This window comes from Pantherophis guttatus, chromosome 11, assembly GCF_059756535.1.
Source record: "Pantherophis guttatus breed Tessera chromosome 11, ASM5975653v1, whole genome shotgun sequence".
In the NCBI taxonomy this organism is placed as follows: domain Eukaryota; kingdom Metazoa; phylum Chordata; class Lepidosauria; order Squamata; family Colubridae; genus Pantherophis; species Pantherophis guttatus.
The window spans coordinates 21,576,770-21,596,178 of record NC_142073.1 but is presented as its reverse complement, the minus strand read 5'-3'; the positions used below and the strand labels follow the sequence as shown (position 1 = coordinate 21,596,178).

At 42.7% G+C, this 19,409-nt stretch overlaps 1 protein-coding gene across 1 annotated transcript; it reads left to right on the top strand.

Annotated features, from left to right (window-relative positions):
* Positions 1 to 476: 476 nt before the first annotated feature.
* B3GNT9 (UDP-GlcNAc:betaGal beta-1,3-N-acetylglucosaminyltransferase 9) lies at positions 477 to 19,409 on the top strand. The gene is made up of 2 exons (XM_087876998.1): positions 477 to 1,028; positions 17,233 to 19,409. The coding sequence occupies exon 2, from the start codon at positions 17,297 to 17,299 to the stop codon at positions 18,542 to 18,544; it is 1,248 nt and encodes a 415-aa protein (XP_087733124.1). The 5' UTR covers positions 477 to 1,028; positions 17,233 to 17,296; the 3' UTR covers positions 18,545 to 19,409.

Sequence of the window (19,409 nt, the reverse complement as noted above, 5' to 3'; positions counted from 1 at the left end):
AGCATTTATATTCTTTAACCACCTGCTATGTGTGTGTCAGTGGTGGGTTTCAAAAATTGTTACTAGCGGTTCTGTGGGTGTGGCTTGGTGGGTGTGGCTTGGTGGATGTGGCAGGGGAAGGATACTATAAAATCTCCATTCCCACCCCACTCCAGGGAAAGGTTACTGCAAAATCCCCACTTCCTCCCGATCAGCTGGGACTCGGGAGGCAGAGAATAGATGGGGGTGGGGCCAGTCAGAATTTTTACTATCGGTTCTCCGAACTACTCAAAATTTCCGCTACCGGTTCTCCAGAACTGGTCAGAACCTGCTGCAACCCACCTCTGGTGTGTGTGTGAATATATATGTGTTTGTGTGTCTGTTTCTATTCTGTCTTAGAAAGCACTCTAAGCCTTGAACTTGGGGGAGTTCCAAGGTGGAAATTCTGCCAGAAGTGTACTATGACTATGATATTTTTTTTAAAAAAGGGGAAAAAAAATAGCCGAATTGTCCATCCAGTTCTGGCAAGGCCATCCAGCAGAGGTTCTGTGTACCGAACAATCCCCATCGGCACACGGATCCTGCCAATTTATTTATTTATTTATTTTTGCTGCTGCTGCTGGCAAACATCTGTACAGGGCAGGCTACCAAGTACATAGACAAGCCTTTTTGACCCGAAACATCTGCTCAGATGACACGTGAGCAGGACCCGAGGCCAGCTCAGCTGCCTGGCGTTAGGCAGAGCTGAGATTTTTCTCTCATCGGGCGAGCGCGAGGAGCTTTGGGCAGGAGTTGGGGAAGAGAGGGGGTGGAGGAGGAAGAGGAGGCCAGCGAGCCCTGTTCCCATGTAATCCCGTTGAGAGAAAGTAGGATCCTCGGTGAAATGCACCAGAAGGAAGAAGCAGCTCCTTTGCTACAGCTCGGCTACGTTTCCCAAGCTATACGTCGAGAGGAATGCCAGAACTAACACGATCCAGATGTGCCAACTTGGCAACCGTGGGACGGAAGAGCCTTACGGAACAGAGGCGGACGCTGGGAATGCTGTAGAGGTAAGAATTGAGGCTATGCTAAGGATTGGGAGGATTTGCTCGGGCTGAGGTGACTGACACATTTGGAAAGGAGAGGTACCTCTTTTCTTGACTCGCTGTAATATTTCAGGGCGGGGTATTTCCCCCTCACCTCCCCACCATCAGCAAAGAGGCCTAAAGAACTCTACCGCCCCAAAATCGCCTTCCCCACTTCTCTTGAAGTGGGGATGGGGGGCAGGACTGAGCCAATCTCCCAGCGAGTCAAGGAAAAAAAGGGTTTATTTTCCAAGCTTTTCCAAATTTTAAGGACACGTCTGTCCAAAAGGCCACACACCAGAGGTGGGTTTCAGCAGGTTCTGACAAGTCCTGGAGAACCGGTAGCGGAAATTTTGAGTAGTTCGGAGAACCGGTAGTAAATTTCCTGACTGGTTCCGCTCCCATCTATTCTCTGCCTCCCGAGTCCCAGCTGATTGGGAGGAAATGGTGATTTTGCAGTATCCTTCCCCTGGATTGGGGAGGGAATGGTGATTTTACAGTATCCTTCCCCTGGAGTAGGGTGGGAATGGAGATTTTACGGTATCCTTTCCCTGCCACGTCCACTAAGCCATGCCACGTCCACCAAGCCACACCCACAGAACCGGTAGTAAAAAAATTTGAAACCCACCACTGCCACACATCCCAAATAAGAAGCCCATCTCCCGTGCATCACAGATTTAAGAACTTCGCATCCCTAAGGAATAAAACACAAAAAGTAAAAGAAACAAAATGAAACAAAAACATACATTCAGCCCTAATAATAAGAACAACAACAAAAAGCAAAAAATAGCATACAAAAAAAAGAGAGGGAAGATATAGGAGTTGAAATGTAGTAACAAACAAGGGGAAATGGAACGGATGCAGAATGCATGATTGAAATTGAGTGCATTGTTATCTCTATGTATATAAATATTAAAATCATATGTATAAATGGTGAATTGAAGTAAGGGAGAAAAATGGATATATAAGACATGTTTACTGATGCAAAACTATTGAAAAGAAGAAAATTGTAAAAAAAAAATTTGTTTAAACAAAAACTGTTTAATAAAAAATTATTTTTTAAAAAAGAGAGGAAAAAGCAGTCAATTAAATTTAACATTTAAATCTATGATTTTTTTTTTTTAAAGGACTTCGCATTCCAAACAGCAAAAAAGCAGAAGAAGCTATTTTGCAATTCACTCTTTAACTTCAGCCAAGCTAATATTCCTGGTAATTGATGCCTGCATAATGCATGCAATAGGGAAGCTGAAAAAAAGACCAAAAATGCAGTTGGGGTTTTCATGAGCAATATTTTCTCCCACATTATCTCTCCCCCCACACCCTTTTTCTGGTCTCCGCAGGAGAGCAATGAGATAGTGTCTTTGATTTACGAAAGATAGCAGATGTTGCCACCTTAGATCAAGGAGAGAAGCAACCTAGAATTAAGGAGCAATTTCCTAACAATGAGGACAATTAACCAGTGAAAGTCTAATGAAAAAAAAAATGATTAAGGGTGACATGCATGATAGCTGTCTTCCAATACTTGAGGGGCTTGTGATGGGGAGGACCGGGTTGACTTATTTTCCTAAGTACCGGAAGGTAAGACAAGAAGTAACGGATGGAAGCTCATCAAAGAGTTCTAGATTCAACCTAGAACTGAGGAGAAATTTCCTAACAGTGAGAACAATTAAACAGTGGAACTGCTTGTCTCCAGAAGTTGTGGATGCTCCATCACTGGAGTTTTTTAAGAAGAGCCGTTTGTCTGAAATGGTTCAGGGTTTTTTGCTTGAGCACGGAGTTGGACTAGAAGACCTCTAAAGTCCCTTCCAACTCTGCTATTCTGTTAAATTTTGAAGTAAGCCAACTCTGGGTTGAGCTGCTGCCAGGGAGAATAGAGTTAGGCAGGCACGTTTTAATTGAAAATACAGGCAGTCCTTGACTTAACAACCTTCCTTTAGCAGCTATTATGAGCCACGGTGGCGCAGTGGTTAGAGTGCAGTACTGCAGGCTGCTTCTGCTGACTGCCTGCAATTCAGCAGTTCGAATCTCAGCAGGCTCAAGGTTGACTCAGCCTTCCATCTTTCCGAGGTGGGTAAAATGAGGACCCAAATTGTTGGGGGAGGATTCTGCTGACTCTGTAAACCGCTTAGAAAAGGCTGCAAAGCACTGTGAAGCGGTATATAAGTCTAAGTGCTATTGCTATTAAAAGGTACCGGATATAGTGATTAGATCTGTAAAGTGAAGGCAACAGAGTGAAACAATTGTGATATGCAATAAGGTAGTTCCTGACTTACAACCATTCCTTTAGCGACTAGTCAATGTTACAGCAGCACGGAGCAAAAGCGACTTATGACCTGTCCTTGCATTTATGACCATTGCAGCATCCTCATGGTCACATGATCAAATTTTGGGCACTTGGCAATCAGTACATATCTGCAGTGTCCCCGGGTCACGTAATCGTCATTTGAGACCTTCCCAGCCAATGTCCGTCAAGCAACGTCAATGGCAGGAGCCAGATTTGCTTAACAACTGTGATTCACTTAGCAGCTGCAGTGATTTTTCTTAACTACAATGGCGGAAATGTCATAACATGGGGCACTTAACTCACTTAACGATCAACTTGCTTAGCAGTGGAAATTCTGGTCCTGATTTTGGTCATAGGTCAAGGACTATCTTATAGCCAGTGGTGGGATTCAAGTAATTTAACAACCGGTTCTCTGCCCTAATGATTTCTTCCAACAACCAGTTTGCCAACTGCTCAGAAAGTTAACAACTGGTTCTCCCGAATTGGTGCGAACTGGCTGAATCCCACCACTGTCTATAGTAGTGTTTCTCAACCTTGGTAGCTTGAAGATGGGTGGACTTCAACTCCCAGAATCCCCCAGCCAGCGCTGCTGGCTGGGGGATTCTGGGAGTTGAAGTCCACCCATCTTCAAGCTACCAAGGTTGAGAAACACTGATCTATAGCTTGCTTAACCGGATATAAATGATAATATATAAATAAATAAAAGGCAGGCTGGTTGGGGAATTCTGGGAGTTGAGCTCCAAACCTCTTAAAAGGGATCAAGATTGAGGAACCCTGTTCTAAACATTTACTGTGATTTTGGAAGTTTGTCAGCATATTTCCTTGAAACAAGATGAATCTCGGGTATTTTGTATCGGACTGTCGTATTTTATTCAAATTCAATTTTTTACAAGTTAGAAATTTGATTTTTTTTAAATGACTGTTAACTTCTAGAATCATATTCATTTTTGTGATATTTCACTGTTCTTTTTAATCAGAGCTATAACATTGTTTTAATTCAAAGTGATTAAAGGGCAACAATATCAATATCCAGGTCCCCTACCAGAAATTTTTAATAAAGACGTGCTAATATTTCTAAATGTATTTTTGCTTCCCATCAAATCATGGACAGAATGCGAGAAGCATGAAAATAGTGAGCCGTCGTGGCATTTAAAAAATCCATTATAATTCTGATATCAATTATAATATATAAATAAGTATATAAATTGTATCTATCATACATCGTGATTTATTCTGCAGATGATGCCAAGTCTATCATTTTTAAACATGGCTCCATCCGATCAAGCTTTTCAGAGTGCAGCCCAACATACCCCTGTCTTCACCTCCACTGAACTTGAGCAAAAGTAGATGTGCAAAGGCCATGTGGATGTGAGTCACATTCAATAGCGTGCAAACTCCTTATTCTGGAATCTCTGCTGAATTCTTTGCTTGCCTCCTCAGCAGGCTAAGCAGAGTCTTCTGGAGGCATGTGCTGAATATATTTCTCGTGTTCCTCTCACGCTCTTAATCGGGTTCTTAAATTGACTTCACGGTATATCGTCACCGCTACCGGCTCGGTGGAACCGGGCCGAACTGGGAGGAACCCACCACTGGACCATGTTGCAATGGTCGTAAATGTGAAAAATAATCATAAGTCATTTTTTTCCAGTGCTGTTGTAACTTCAAACGGTCACTAAACAAATAGTTGTAAGTTTAGGATTGCCTATATTTGACTTATTTTCTGGGTTTGTGCAATAATTGAACCATACAGTAGTGGTCAAAATTGTGGAAACCTTTTGGGAAAAGTGTATTTTTTAAAACTTAGCTAATAGCACCACTTTTTTGTGGAGTGGTACCATAAAATGATATATCAATGGAAAGATAATTGAACCAAGAATGTAATGCAATAACTTTTATGAAGGGTTTGCTATTAGAATAGCAGTTACGGTATAAAGAAGAAAAGTGAAACACGTAGAAGAAAGGAGACATACAAAACCTATCTCCATAGAAAAACGAGATATACAAAAATTATCACCCTGTCAGTTAATACTTTGTTGGGTAACCTTTAGCATGAATGACGGCCTTACAATGTTTTCCCATGGAGTGAACCAAGCCTTTTAGTTCTGCAACTGTTCTAATGTGAAACCAAGATTGAATGGTGGCTTCTATTAACTGAGTTTTATTACTGGATCGCTTCTGACTAACAAGTTTCTTTAGTCAGCTCCATAGATTTTCCATTGGGTTAAGATCTGGGCTATTCCCAGGCCATTCCAGCAGCAGAATAGGATTATCTTCAAACTCCCCCCCAAAAAGTGGTGTTTTTAGCCATCAAACCTCAAAAATGAACTTTTCCCAAAAGATTTCCACAATTTTGGCCACCACTTGTAATTTACCAATTCAGCCTTCTAGATTTGCCAACGCACTAAGTCATGATAGAACAGTAAACAAACTACGATGCGAATGCAACTCACTAGGTCTTTAACTAACTGGGTTTGAGTGTGTTATATGCCAACAGAGCCGCTGAATAAGTTCCAATCCTTCAAGGAATATGAAACAAGGGGATATTGTTAGAAGGTCTCTTAGAAGAGAATGTGCACATTTTCACTTTTCCCGGGATGAATACCACTGCTTCAAGTATCAAAACCCTTGTGGTGCAGAATTTACAACAACTGTCCCTCCACCTTTTTGTAATATATAGAGATGCTGCAGAGAACACAGGCCTGGCATAGCATTTCAGGAAATGTGAAAAAGAAAATAGACAGACCCTTATATGGCTAGAGATTTATTTTCTTACTTTTTTTATTTTTTGGCTGGTAAACAGGGAGAGACAGTAAATCAGTCTGTGTCTGAAGTGGTTTTCTTTGCACTTTGTTTCTTTCCCACGGAGGCAGCAAACAAACTGGCATCTCCTAAACAGGCATATTAAAGCAGAATCTGGTCCCCTCCCAAGGAAAACATCAGAAGGAATTTGCTTCGTATGGCTAAACGCGGAGAAACAAACAATAGACTCCGGCCTTAGAGCCAAGAACCTCTGATATGAATCTCCAGCTTGAGGGAAGCATCTCCATTACGGTCGTGGCCACCAAGCCCTGGTTACAGAGGACAAGCCTACATGGCAAGGTTGCCTCGGCTTAGCGGTGGGTAACCCTTGGAGCAGATGGCAGCGAGCTTTGGGATTTCAAAAGCGGGTACCCACAATTATTTGTTGCAAGATGACTGCTCAACACGGTGGGGAGAGAAAGGAACTAACAAGGTACATTACAGATTATACGGATTAACAGAGTTGGAAGGGACCTTGTAGGTCATCTAGTCCAACCCCCCACCCACGCAGGAGATCCTACACCATTTCTGACAGATGGCAGTTCGGTCTCTTCTTGAAAGCCTCCAGTGATGAAGCTCCCACAACTTCCGAAGGCAACTTCTGTTCCATGGGTTGATTGTTCTCACTGTCAGAAAGTTCCTCCTTATTTCCAGGTTAAATCTCTCCTTGTTCAGGTTCCATCCCTTATTCCTTGTCCTGCCTTCAGGTGCTTTGGAAAATAGCTTGACCCCCCTCCTCCTCTTTGTGGCAGCCCCTCAAATATTGGAAGACGGCTATCATGTCTCCCTGCGTCCTTCACTAGACTAGCCATGCCCAGTTCCTGCAACCATTCATACATCAAAAGCATTTCAGAAGCAGCAGAATGCATCTTCCAAGATTTGCAAGTGGGCATCGCACAACACCCAGAGGCTGCCAAACAAAGACAAATTATGCATTGTAAAGATTGCTTGGAGGTGGGAGATACTTCCAATGTAATCTACCACAGGGGCCCCCAATCCCTGATCAGTGGACTGGCATCGGTCCACAGCATGCCAGAAACAGGTCCGCACAAACACACACGAAGCGTTGTCCACAGGAAACAGGCAGTACATGAAAGCACGCCCCTTCTGGTCCATGGAAACAAAACCTTTCTCCATGGAACCAGTCCCTGGTGCCTAAAAAGTTGGGAAGCAGTGATCTACTGGATCACTTGTATGGATTGCCCCGGTAGGATTAAACAGGGAGGAAGGTAACCATCAGATTGCAAGAACGCAAGCGAGTGGTCAGGCAAAGGAAACCCAACTCATTGGTAGCCTCACATTGCGATGAACAAAGACATATGTTCAGTTTTGCAGCTACTAAGATTGTTGGACGAGCAGGCAAAAAAATAGCCAGGTATTGTGGCCTGCCAGCGGCCAGCGAAGCTGGCAGCAGATTTGGACAGTGAGGAGGTTGGGGAGGAACCTGGGCCAGTCCTGGAGTCTGGGAAAGGCTCTGACGAGGGCTCTGCGTCGGAGGCAGAGAGGGGGCCAGGGCCGGATGCCAGTTATCAGCTGCCTTCAGAGTGAGACATCAGTGAGGCAGAAGAATTGCTGGAGCCTGTTCCCAGTGTGCGCATGCGCAGAGGTGCCAGACGAAGGGAACAGCTAAGGGACAAGGGTCGACTCGGGAGTAAGGCCACAGGTGGACGATGAATGGCCCCTCCCAGAGGGAATAAAAGAGGAGGGAAAAGGGGAGTGGAGTTTGCAGGAGACAATTAGTTTGCTTAATTGGTTGGTGACTCTCCTTGCCAAGTTTTGAAGATATCGGCCTGGCAGCTCTCCAAGCCAGATAAGGTCTGTGACTGTAAATCCTCCCTTGAAAGACTGCTGAGTGTTAATGAGAGAAATTCACAGCAACTTAATAAAAAGGGGGTTTTGTCAGGATAAGGAGTCTGCTTCATGCTCTTGGGAAGCCTAGTCAGAAACACCAGGGAAGTGATTGAAGCCTGGGAAACAGACTCTTTGTCAGTCAACAGGAGTGCTGATTTACCCCCAGCTTATCAAGCACTTAGGAGGCTAGGACTTAATACACACAACAGGCACCATATAAATACCACACACGAACAGTCCAAAGCACCCAGAGAAGTTCCTTGACCATGGGTTCCAGCATGAGTCCGAAAGCTCGGAAGACTAAACCTCTGGTCCCAGGGACGGATCCAGATTGGGTCTTTGTGGTTCAGCTCTAGTTTTATGCAGGGGTGGGGTTTTGTTGTGTTTTTTTTTTTGTCTTTTTGCTGCTTGTGGATATCATTTTGGAAACTATTCGTGTTTGGAAACTCAAGGCAGAATTCCAACCTTCGGAACCAGCCCTGGCTCTCTTCTCGATGATCCCTTCATTAATCAGCTTTGATTGAAAACAGTCAGAAAATGGGGGAAATGGGCAGAGATTGTTTTTCAAACTCTGCATGAACTTGGTTTCCTGTTTTGCATAATCAGCCCAGATCCAGATCATTTTAAAAGTTGCGTCAGATGCTCGGCAAATCCAGTCTGCCATATGCTAGATGGGCTGGCCCTTCCTTTTTTTTTTTTTATATGATTTTTTTTAATTTTTTTTTTTTTTTTACACAAACACACACATAATGCACCAATCCTTCCGTGTGTCATCTCGGTGTTTCTTCAGTAACTTCTTCCTCTTTTTGATTACTCCTCCTATCTTCGTTTCTTCCCTTATAATTTCCCTTTCTCTATTACAAATTTTCCCCCAAGTACAATACATTTAATATAATATTCTCCTATTTCATTATCAAAATCTTTATCTATTTCTCTTTTCTAACCAATCGTAAAATTTCCCCCATATCTTAAAATATTCTGTATCTTCTCTCTCTTTAATCATCAAGGTTAATTTATTCATTTCTGCACAGTCTAAATTTTTTTTAATTGCTTCCCCTTCCAACGGGATTTTCTCTACTTTCCATCTTTGTGCAAATCCTCACTGCAGTTATTATATGAATAATCAAATATACATTTTCTTTACTAATTTTCTCTGGTAGGATACCCAGCAGGAACAGCTCCGGTTTTAAATCAATATGTTGTTAGGTCATTTCCTCTAACCAAATCTTAATTCTGTTCCATTAGACTCTAGCTTCTGAACATTCCTTGACTATTTTAATATGCGATAGGAAAGGTTAACCTCCCTTTGCTCATTCTTGTCCTTTTTTTAAAAAAAGTGGGGGAGGCCTTTTGGGGAAGGGGCAGTTGCAAAATGTGTTGGAGAACACATTTCCCAAACCAGTCCGACCCCTGGTCCTAATGGACAATCACTTAAATATGAGCCAGCAGTGTGCAGCAGCAGCCAAAAAAGCGAATACAATCCTTGGTTGCCTAAACAGTGGGACAGAGTCAAGATCATGGGAATTGTGTGGTTTGGTGGGTGTGGTTGGAGAAGGATATTGCAAAAGCTCCATTCCCATCCCACTCTGAGGCCAGCCAGAGGTGGTATTTGCCAGTTCTCTGAACTGCTCAACATTTCCGCTACCAGTTCTCCGGAACCTGTCAGAACCTGCTGGATTTCATCCCTGACTAGGGGGGACATGATAACAGAATTCCAATATCTCAGGGGCTGCCACAAAGAAGAGGGAGTGAAGCTATTATTCAAAGCACCTGAAGGCAGGACAAGAAGCAACGGATGGAAACTGATCAAGGAGAGAAGCAACCTAGAACTAAGGAGGAATTTCCCGACAGCGAGAACAATTAACCAGTGGAACAGCCTGCCTCCAGAAGTTGTGGGTGTTCCAACATTGGAGGCTTTCAAGAAGAGACTGGAAAGTCATTTGTCTGGAATGGTGTAGAGTCTTCTACCATGTGCAGAGGGTTGGACTAGAAGGCCTCCAAGGTCCCTCCCAACTCTCTTATTCTGTTATTGGTATTTTCTTCTAATGGTGATTAAAGCACACTGTAGCTTCGGATCTGCTTTCAACCGAATCTACGACAAATCAAGAAAATGGTCCCTACCGTGCTTTCCTAGCAAGATTTCCAGTTAGAAACGTCTTATCTTTCTCTTTGTTGGCCTTTGCTCTGATATTTTAAAGGTGGTCCTGGCCGTGGGAGAGACCGCTGTTGCTGAAAGCACAAGAGGTTGGCCTGCTTTCTACAGTCTCCGAGATATTGGCCAGCAAAATCCGTTCAATCATGGAAACGTTGGCCTGTCTTCTCACAAGAGTGGGTTCCAAGGCCCGAGTTTATTGACTTACGCCGTGAAGAAGGCCAAGAATCACATCCAAAGTTGTCATTTGTATCCTGAATCTTAAAGTCAAGCCAGCTCCACACGAAAATCCTCTTTAATCCAGGATTCAGCATCACTGGGCCTTTCTATCAGCTGAACAAATCTTTTGTATCGTGCATTAAATTCTCTGCCTGAACTGGAAAAAGTTTTATTCTGAATATTTCTCTTTCATAAAGCAGCACAGCTTGTATAAGTCAAGACTGAGCGGGTGAGTCCAAAGGGTGGGACTCGATTTGTTGGATGGACTTAGAAGATACTGAAGAAATGAACAAGTAAAGTTTTTACACGTCCTCCAAAAATGTTATGCTTGACTTTGGTAACTTCAAATTCAAAGCCACACTTGGAATGCTGTATTTGGTCACCACACTATAAAAAAGATGTGGAGACTCTGGAAAGAGTGCAGAGAAGAGCAACCAGGATGATTAGGGGACTGGAGACTAAAACATATGAATAACAATTGCAGGAACTGGGTATGTCTAGTTTGGTGAAAAGAAGGACCAGGGGTTACATGATAGCAGGGTCCCAATATTTGAGGGGCTGCCACAAAGAAGAGGGAGTCAATTTATTCTCAAAATCAGCTGAGGGCAGGACAAGAAACAATGGATGGAAACTAATCAAGGGGAGAAACAACCTAGAACCAAGGAGAAATTTCCTAACAGTGAGAACAATTAACCAGTGGAACAGCTCCCCTCCGGAAGTTGTGGGTCAGGCCTTTAAGAGGAGACGGGACAATCACTTGTCTGGGATGGCTGATTTTAACTTTTGCAATTTTAACTCCTACTTAACTTCTGTGGATTTCATCTCATATTTAAGAGGTTCCTAAAAGGGCATGCATAAGTGCACTAACGTGTGTATTGTCCCTGTCACATTTTAGTTTTTTTTTTCATTTCGTTCGTCTGAATTGGTAACTTTTGCTTGACAAATAAATAAAAAAAATGGTATAGGGCAGTGATGGTGAACCTTTTTGGCACTGAGTGCCCAAACTGGAACACGCGTGCGCTGGCCATCTGGTCTTCGCAGGCGCCAGAGCACCGGAAAACAGCCCCAAAATGGCCCAAAAACCTTTCAAAAACCAGGCCGTTTTGGGGGCATTTTTGGGGCCGTTTTCTGGGCCATTTTCAGGCCATTTTTTGGCCATTTTCTGGCGCTCTGCGTGCCGGAAACCAAAACAGCAGCTGACGACGGTGCACGTGCCCACAGAGGGCTCTTCGTGTGCCATAGGTTTGCCATCACGGGTATAGGGTTTCCTGCTTGAGCAGAGTGTTGGGAGTAGAAGACCTCCAACAGACTTTGCACTCTGTTATTCTTTTATTCATCCATGTCATTTTCTTGACATCAGTAATTAATTTGCATTTCGGTAGGATGTTCTGTGACTTCCATCTGACTCTACAGCTCTGAGAATTTTTGGTGGCTGCCCTCCAAATCCTAACCAGGTCTAAACTTACTTAGCTTTTCAGATCTGCTCCCTGCTGCCACCTTCCTGGGAACATGCAATTTATTTTACCAGAATGGGACGTAGAAAGAACAGATACACAGCTTTTGCTAGGAAGTGTAGTATGTGGGTACTTAAGAGAGGTTAGGGTTAGATTGCAGAAATTTAGCCAAATAACAGGGGGCGGCAAAGAGAGACCAAATCTGCAATCCTTTGCTGCCACCTTGTGGCGATTCAGCATCTGGCAGCCCTGAATTAGCAATTTAAAATGAAGATTAAAATTGAGTTCTGTTGAGTATGCCAGAAACAACAAAGGAAAAGAAAAGAAGCAAGGCCAGAATACAATTTATTCTTTGTTTTCCTAAAGTGTTTCCAGTTTCTAAAAGCCTAAGCAAAACCTTGACCAAATTTAAATTATATTTATTTTGGTAAATTGACACGATTATTCAACAGCTAGTGAGTCATTATTTCTCCCTCTTCTGTCACATTAAAAATTACAATTTGGCACAGGATAGTGATCAGCCCTACAGGATCCAGAATTAAAATCTATGCAGGGTGAAAAACCACTTCTAGCCTGTATCAATTTTTTTTATATTGCTACACACCTTAAAAACAAACACTGGTTTTGAAATAAAAAAGCACGGTAGTAGGAACATCTACTATGAGCAGGTAAAAAAAAAATCAAGATGGCAGCTGCAACTCCATGATTAAATCTATGCAGCTTTTTTACGCCCTTGTGATATATTTTAGAAAGAACAGGACTTCCAACTGTACAGTCCTAGTCTCCATCTTTAATTCCCACGACCACTATATGGAAATCCCAGTCAATCCAAAGAAATGCTTTCTTGAAATGGGAATGTGAAATCCTTCAGGGCCAGCGTTCCTCAAACTTGCAACTTTAAGATGTGGGTGGATTGGCAGCAAAAAATAGTGGAAATGGAAATAATGGTTGGGTTGAAAACAAAGGATGTAGATAAAGACCCAAGGGAGGAGTATGAGAGGCAAGTTAAAAAGAGAAGCCGTGAAACTTCCAAGAGTCAAAGCTCCTTGTCTACCCCAACATGTGGGAGAGAGCATCCTGCTTCCCTTTCGCCTTTCAGCTCCAATCCAGGAGCCTTCAAGCAGTCACATTCACGACAAACCATTTTATACCAAATTTATATTTGCTGATAAAGAAATAAAGGGAGACTAGTATAGATCTATTTCAAGCTATTTAGCTCTCATCACCTAGCCATACCCCTACTTGGATTCAAACCCAAGTTTGTATCCGAGTAAGGATTTGGCTAGCTGGTGAGAGCTAAATAGCTTGAAATAGATCTATACTGGTCTCCCTTTATTTTTTTATCAGCAAATATACACTGCTCAAAAAAAATAAAGGGAACACAAGCAGAAGACATCCGAGATCTGAATGAATGAAATAGCCTTATTAAATACTTTGTTCGTTACATAAGTAGTTTATACACTGCTCAAACAACTAAAGGGAACACAAAACTACTGTTATGTAACGAACAAAGTATTTAATAAGGCTATTTCATTCATTCAGATCTCGGATGTCTTCTGCTTGTGTTCCCTTTATTTTTTTGAGCAGTATATATTTGGTATAAAATGGTTTGTCATGAATGTGACTGTTTGAGGGCTACTGGGCTGGAGCTGAAAGGCGGAAGGGAAGCAGTATGCTCCCTTCCATATTGGGATAGACCAGGTGCTTCGACAGAAAAACACTTAATCTCTCCCCTGGCTCAAGCTGATAAAGGGAGGAGAACTTGTGGCTCAGAGGTTAATACAACTGCCTAATATGCAGGCAGCCCAAGATTAAGAAATTAGAAACAGGGGGAATATTGTTACACGCATTTTTGCATAACACATTTAAAGTGAATGTTAGAGACTAAGATTAGATTTTGAAAAATGGTGTTATCAGATATGCTCAAGAATAATGTTATGACTATTAGAAGGATGTAGCGAATATTGAATAATTGAAAAACGAAGGAATATGTGCTGATATGAATATGTATAATATTAGATCAAGTAAGTTTGACCAATGTAGTAATTTTTATTTACTTACTTACTTACTTACTTACTTACTTACTTACTTACTTACTTATTTATTTATTGGTTCGATTTATATGCCACCCTTTTCCAGAGACTCAGGGCGGCTTACAATGTATTAAGCAATAGCCTTCATACTTTTGTATATACCTGCTTAGTAGGGCTTTCGGGGCCCCCCCAAACGGTGTTCTTTTTTTTATACATAGTCAGCTTATTGCCCCCACAAACCGGGTCCTCATTTTACCTACCTCGAAAGGATGGAAGGCTGAGTCAACCTTGAGCCTGGTGAGATTTGAACTCGCAGTAATTGCAGGCAGCTGGCAGCTAAGTACTACTTGTATTAATATTGGTTTTGTATCAAAATGAATGACACTCAAGATGCCACACTGTCCATGCAAGGATATTGATGATATTGATGTATGTTTAAAAAAAAAAAAAAAAAAACTTTACCCCGAAAAAAAAAAGATGTGGGGACTTCAACTCTCAGAAGAAGAAGTCCACCAAGACATTCAGAGATAAATGAGGCTTGAGGAACGATAACTTCTCAATCCAGTTCAGACAAAGCAGATTCTGACTTTCCTTTTTTGGCTTCTGAGTCATGGGATGGTGATAGCATCAACCAGGAACTCAGCGCCATCTTTCTGCCAAAAAACCTTTTGGAGTCAGGAACCTAGAATCAGGAACAATGGGTGGAAACTGAACAAGGAGAGATTCAACCTAGAAATAAGGGGGAACTTTCTGACAGTGAGAACAATCAACCCATGGAACAGAAGTTGCCTTCAGAAGTTGTGGGAGCTTCATCCCTGGAAGCTTGCAAGAAGAGACTGGACTGCCATCTGTCAGAAATGGTGTAGGGTCTCCTGCTTGGGTGGGGGGTTGGACTAGATGACCTCCAAGTTCCCTTCCAACTCTGTTAATCTGTAACCTCCTCAGATCCAATTCTGAGGAGTGAAAGCTGCTCCTCTCTTGAAGATTGTTCTTAAAAGCAACCAGAGAGGCCAATGGGATGTAGACATTAAGGTACAGAAGTGGCTCTGTACTCTTTTTGGTTTCAATTACACACTCACACACAAAATTGCTATGGAAATTAGCAGTTCACTCAAGGTCAAGGAAATCACTGCAGAGAAGGAATGCTAGCCAAAAGAGAGTCTCCGGAAGAAGCTTGCCTGAATGACTTGCTTTTGACAGGAGTGCGCAGAAGAACAGTCCAAATTTAATCCAAGATTTCAAGATCCAGATCAGGGACTGTCAGGACAGCCCAGCGGTCAAAATTTCCCAAGCCGAATCCTCATGAACATCTTGCAAGAAGCAGGAATCAGACAGTTGATCCCAACGAAGGATCCATGGGTCAGGGCCATTTTTTTATATCAGGCTGCAGCCAGCTGTCTTTAATCAAGGCACTTGCTCTCTTGCTTGGCAAGGGACCTCATAAAATGTCTTTGCCCTTTGCATCACGCTACTCACAGGATGCAATGGGTTTGCTTAACTACTGCAGTGTTTGCATTTATGACACGTTCACACTTGTCAGTACCACACTTGCTTAATGACTTGCTCATGTGTTAAGACAGGCTTCATTACAGGGGTGAAATGTAAAATTTGTTACTACCGGTTCTGTGGGCGTGGCTTGGTGGTGGTTGGGTAATGTGACTGGGGTGGGCGTGGCCAACTTTTTTTTTTTTTAATTTTTCAAAGCATTTTTTTCTAATGCTTTGAAAAGCCTCTCTGCCGATCAGGCAACTCAGCTGGGATCGTCAGAGACTTTTCAAAGCATTTTTTTTTTACCACCTCTTCGGCCAAGAGGTTGCAGAAAAAAATGCTTTGAAAAGCCTCTGAGGATCCCAGCTGAACTGCGCGATCATCAGAACTTTTTTTTTTACTTTTAAAAGCATTTTTTCGTCGGAAGAGGTTGTAGAAAAAATGCTTTTAAAAGTAAAAAAAAAAAAAAGTCTCTGATGATTGTGCGGCTTAGCTGGGCATGGTGGTGGTGGGGGGGCGCAGGGATTTTTGCTACCGGTTCTCCGAACCACCCGCCATCGCTACCGGATCGGGCGATCCGGTCCAAACCGGGAGCATTTCACCCCTGCTTCATTACTGTTGTAGTTCAAGAATTTCCTGTATCTGACTGTTGTGTTGTTGTGGCTATTCTTCCTGTTCCTCAAGACTGTTTTCTACATCACTTTGGTGTCATGTATTTAGTGCTGTGGATAATTTATTTATTTATTTATTATTTATTTATTGGTTCAATTTATATGCCGCCCTTCTCCGGAGACTCAGGGAGGCTTACAATGCTTTTAAGCAATAACCTTCATACTTTTGTATATACCTGCTTAGTAGGGCTTTTGGCCCCCCCAAGCGGTGTTCTATTTTATACAAAGTCAGCTTATTGCCCCCACAATCCGGGTCCTCATTTTACCCACCTCGGAAGGATGGAAGGCTGAGTCAACCTTGAGCCTGGTGAGAACTGAACTCGCAGTAATTGCAGGCAGCTAGTATTGCAAACAGTAATTGCAAACAGTAGTATTGTTCTGCTTCCCAATGATCAGACAGTGGTAGTAACCATTGGATGAGTTTGGTCTGGCTTTTTTTCTCTACTATCCACTGAATGCTCAGAGAGGTAAATGAGGATATATGAACTGTCTAACTCTAACTGAAACATGAACTTGAACTGTGATTAAAAAATGAAACAGGCTTTATTAAGTTACTAGCTGATAACCCGGCGTTGCCTGGGTATTTATTTATCCCAATCCTGTATTAGACAGGAAGAGCAACTTCACCCTGAGCCCTGATTTCGCCGAGAATTAAATTAGTTAAAAACGTTTGACCAAACGTAATTTCTAATGTTGGATTTTCCCCCACACCAAAGGGAGCCCCCTTGTGGAGTACTATGAAGCCGTTACTATGGCAACTCCACTATGCTGCACAGTAGAAGCCACTTTAAGGCAGTACAGTAGAAGCCATTTTAAGGCACAACAGGTTGTATCTTAACAGGACACACACCCCAAGTGGCGTTAGGGGTGTCTTACCCCTCCCCCCCAGTATTTTTTTCCAGAGAGTAAGTCATCTGTGTAGCAAATTTGGTTGAAATTGCTCAAGGCGTTTCAGAGTTATGCTGGAACATACACACATACAGCCATTTTTATATATATATAGAAAATTGTTGCTAATTTAGCTCAAAGTCTCTGGGTATATAAAGCAGGGGTGAGTTCTATCTACCTTTACTACCAGTTTGCAACGGGGCTGCGCGTGCACCCACCACTGATATATAGTCCATTTAATGAATTATTATGAAGTTATGATTAATATCCCTGTCCTGAGTAGAGGACATTTTTGAGATTCTGAATGATGTGGCAAAGCTTGTACTAACCTACAGTGTCTGTATTTGCAGATGGACCTCGCCAGCAAACATTTCCCCTAGTGCTACATTGGATATTTCTTTGAAATTCCTGGAAATGATGAGAGTTCAACTCAGGAGCGATGCTATCTGCACACTTTGCCTGGTGGTAGCTCTTTTCACCATGTTCTATTCCCAGCTGGGCCACACGTCCCACAGAGAAGAAAAAGCAGAAGGTGTGAAGAAGACATCAACCGCAACTCACAGGGTTTTCCAAGTTCCTGTTTTCCAGAAAGAGTCAAATGTCGAGATTCACACATCGGAGCCTAGAATTATCTCACCTATGAAAGATGCCACGTTGGAAAGCCAGGAAGACCAAGTCACCCATCCGGCCCTCCCGACTCACTCCACCTTTGATTTTAGACTTTACCTAAGGAACAAGGACAACAGGAAATTCAACCTTCTCATTAATCAGCCGAAGAAGTGCATGAGAAGCTCAGAGAGGCCTTTTTTGCTCGTCGCCGTAAAATCGCTGGTCGAGGAGTTCGACCACCGTGAGATTGTACGCAAAACATGGGGGAGAGAAGGTCTGGTGAATGGGATGCAGGTCCAAAGAGTTTTCCTCCTAGGAGTTCCAAAGAACAAGACGACGCTGCCAACTTGGGAAATTCTGATCCGTCAAGAGAGCCAATTGTACCGGGACATTTTATTGTGGGACTTTCTGGATACTTTCTTCAACTTGACCTTGAAAGAGATACATTTCCTAAGCTGGGCCGATGAGTTTTGTTCCAGGACCAAGTTCATATTCAAAGGAGATGCTGATGTTTTCGTCAACATGGAGAACATTGTCAACTTCCTGGAAAGCTGCAATCCTTCCGAGGACCTCTTCGTCGGGGACATCATCTACAATGCACAACCGATCCGAATCCGAAAAAGCAAGTACTACATTCCAAACACAATGTATGGGCTAGGTATGTATCCATCCTATGCCGGGGGTGGTGGGTTCTTGTTATCCATCAGCACCTTGAAGAAACTTGCCCAAGCTTGCACCCAAGTGGAACTCTTCCCAATTGATGACGTCTTCTTGGGCATGTGCTTGCAACGGATCAACCTGAAGCCCGTCTTGCATGAAGGGTTCAAGACTTTCGGAATAATCAAACCTTCTGCAGCTCCCAACCTGCAGACTTTTGATCCTTGTTTCTACAAAGATCTCATGGTGGTCCATGGTCTGAAGATAGCTGAAATCTGGCTAATGTGGAATCTCCTCCACAACCCACGGCTCTCTTGCACCCAGAACAAGCAAATCAGGAAAGCTTTCCGATGGAAGAAGGCGATTAAAGACACTGCCAAAAATTATGGTGCCTAAGGGCTGGTGGACACTATAGCTGGGTTTACACAAGGATGTTGAATTATTCGTTTTTTCGGAGTCCACCTGGTACACTCCAGCAGAAACCATGTTCTAACCCACAAACCAATAAACCAAGGTTAACTCTAATCAAGCTTACCAGGTTGCGTGAAGGCAGATGTTAGGTCTTCAACTGATCTGGTTCAGTTCTGTTGAAGATGTTCTTGAGGGTTATCTAGTGTGGCTTTTTTTAGGGTGAGATATTTAAATGCAACCATCTTAATTCATCTTTTATAGACAATGCCAGACATGAAGTCACCTAGTAATTCGAACTCCTCGAAGCTATTCTTCCCCAACTAGTTTTCTTCATAGGATGTCCTTCTGGTGACACTTTTAAAGGCAAGACCATCGTCAGAAAATGCCCAGAATTGGATATCTGGAAAATGCACTTGTTTGATGACATTTTTTCACCTATCACACTAGCTGGTTTGTTTTTCAATGAGCCTGCTGCTACTGTAGAGGTAGTCCTAGACATATGGCCACAATTGAGTCCAATGTTTGTGTTGCTAAGTGAGATCGTTGAGTGAGTTTTGCCCCATTTCACGACTTTCCTTGCCACGGCTGTTAAATGAATCACTGCAATTGGGAAGTTAGTACCACGGCTGTTAAGAGAACCTGGCTTCTTCCCCATGGACTTGGCTTGCCAGAGGGTCACAAAAAGTGATCACATGACCCTGGGACACTGCAACCGTCATAAATGTGAGTCAAACTGTCAAAGCATCTGAAATTTGATTCTGCCGTGGTTGTGTGAAAAATGGTCATAGGTCAATTTTTTTCAATGCCATTATAACTTTGAACGGTCATTAAACGAACTGTTGTAAGTCAA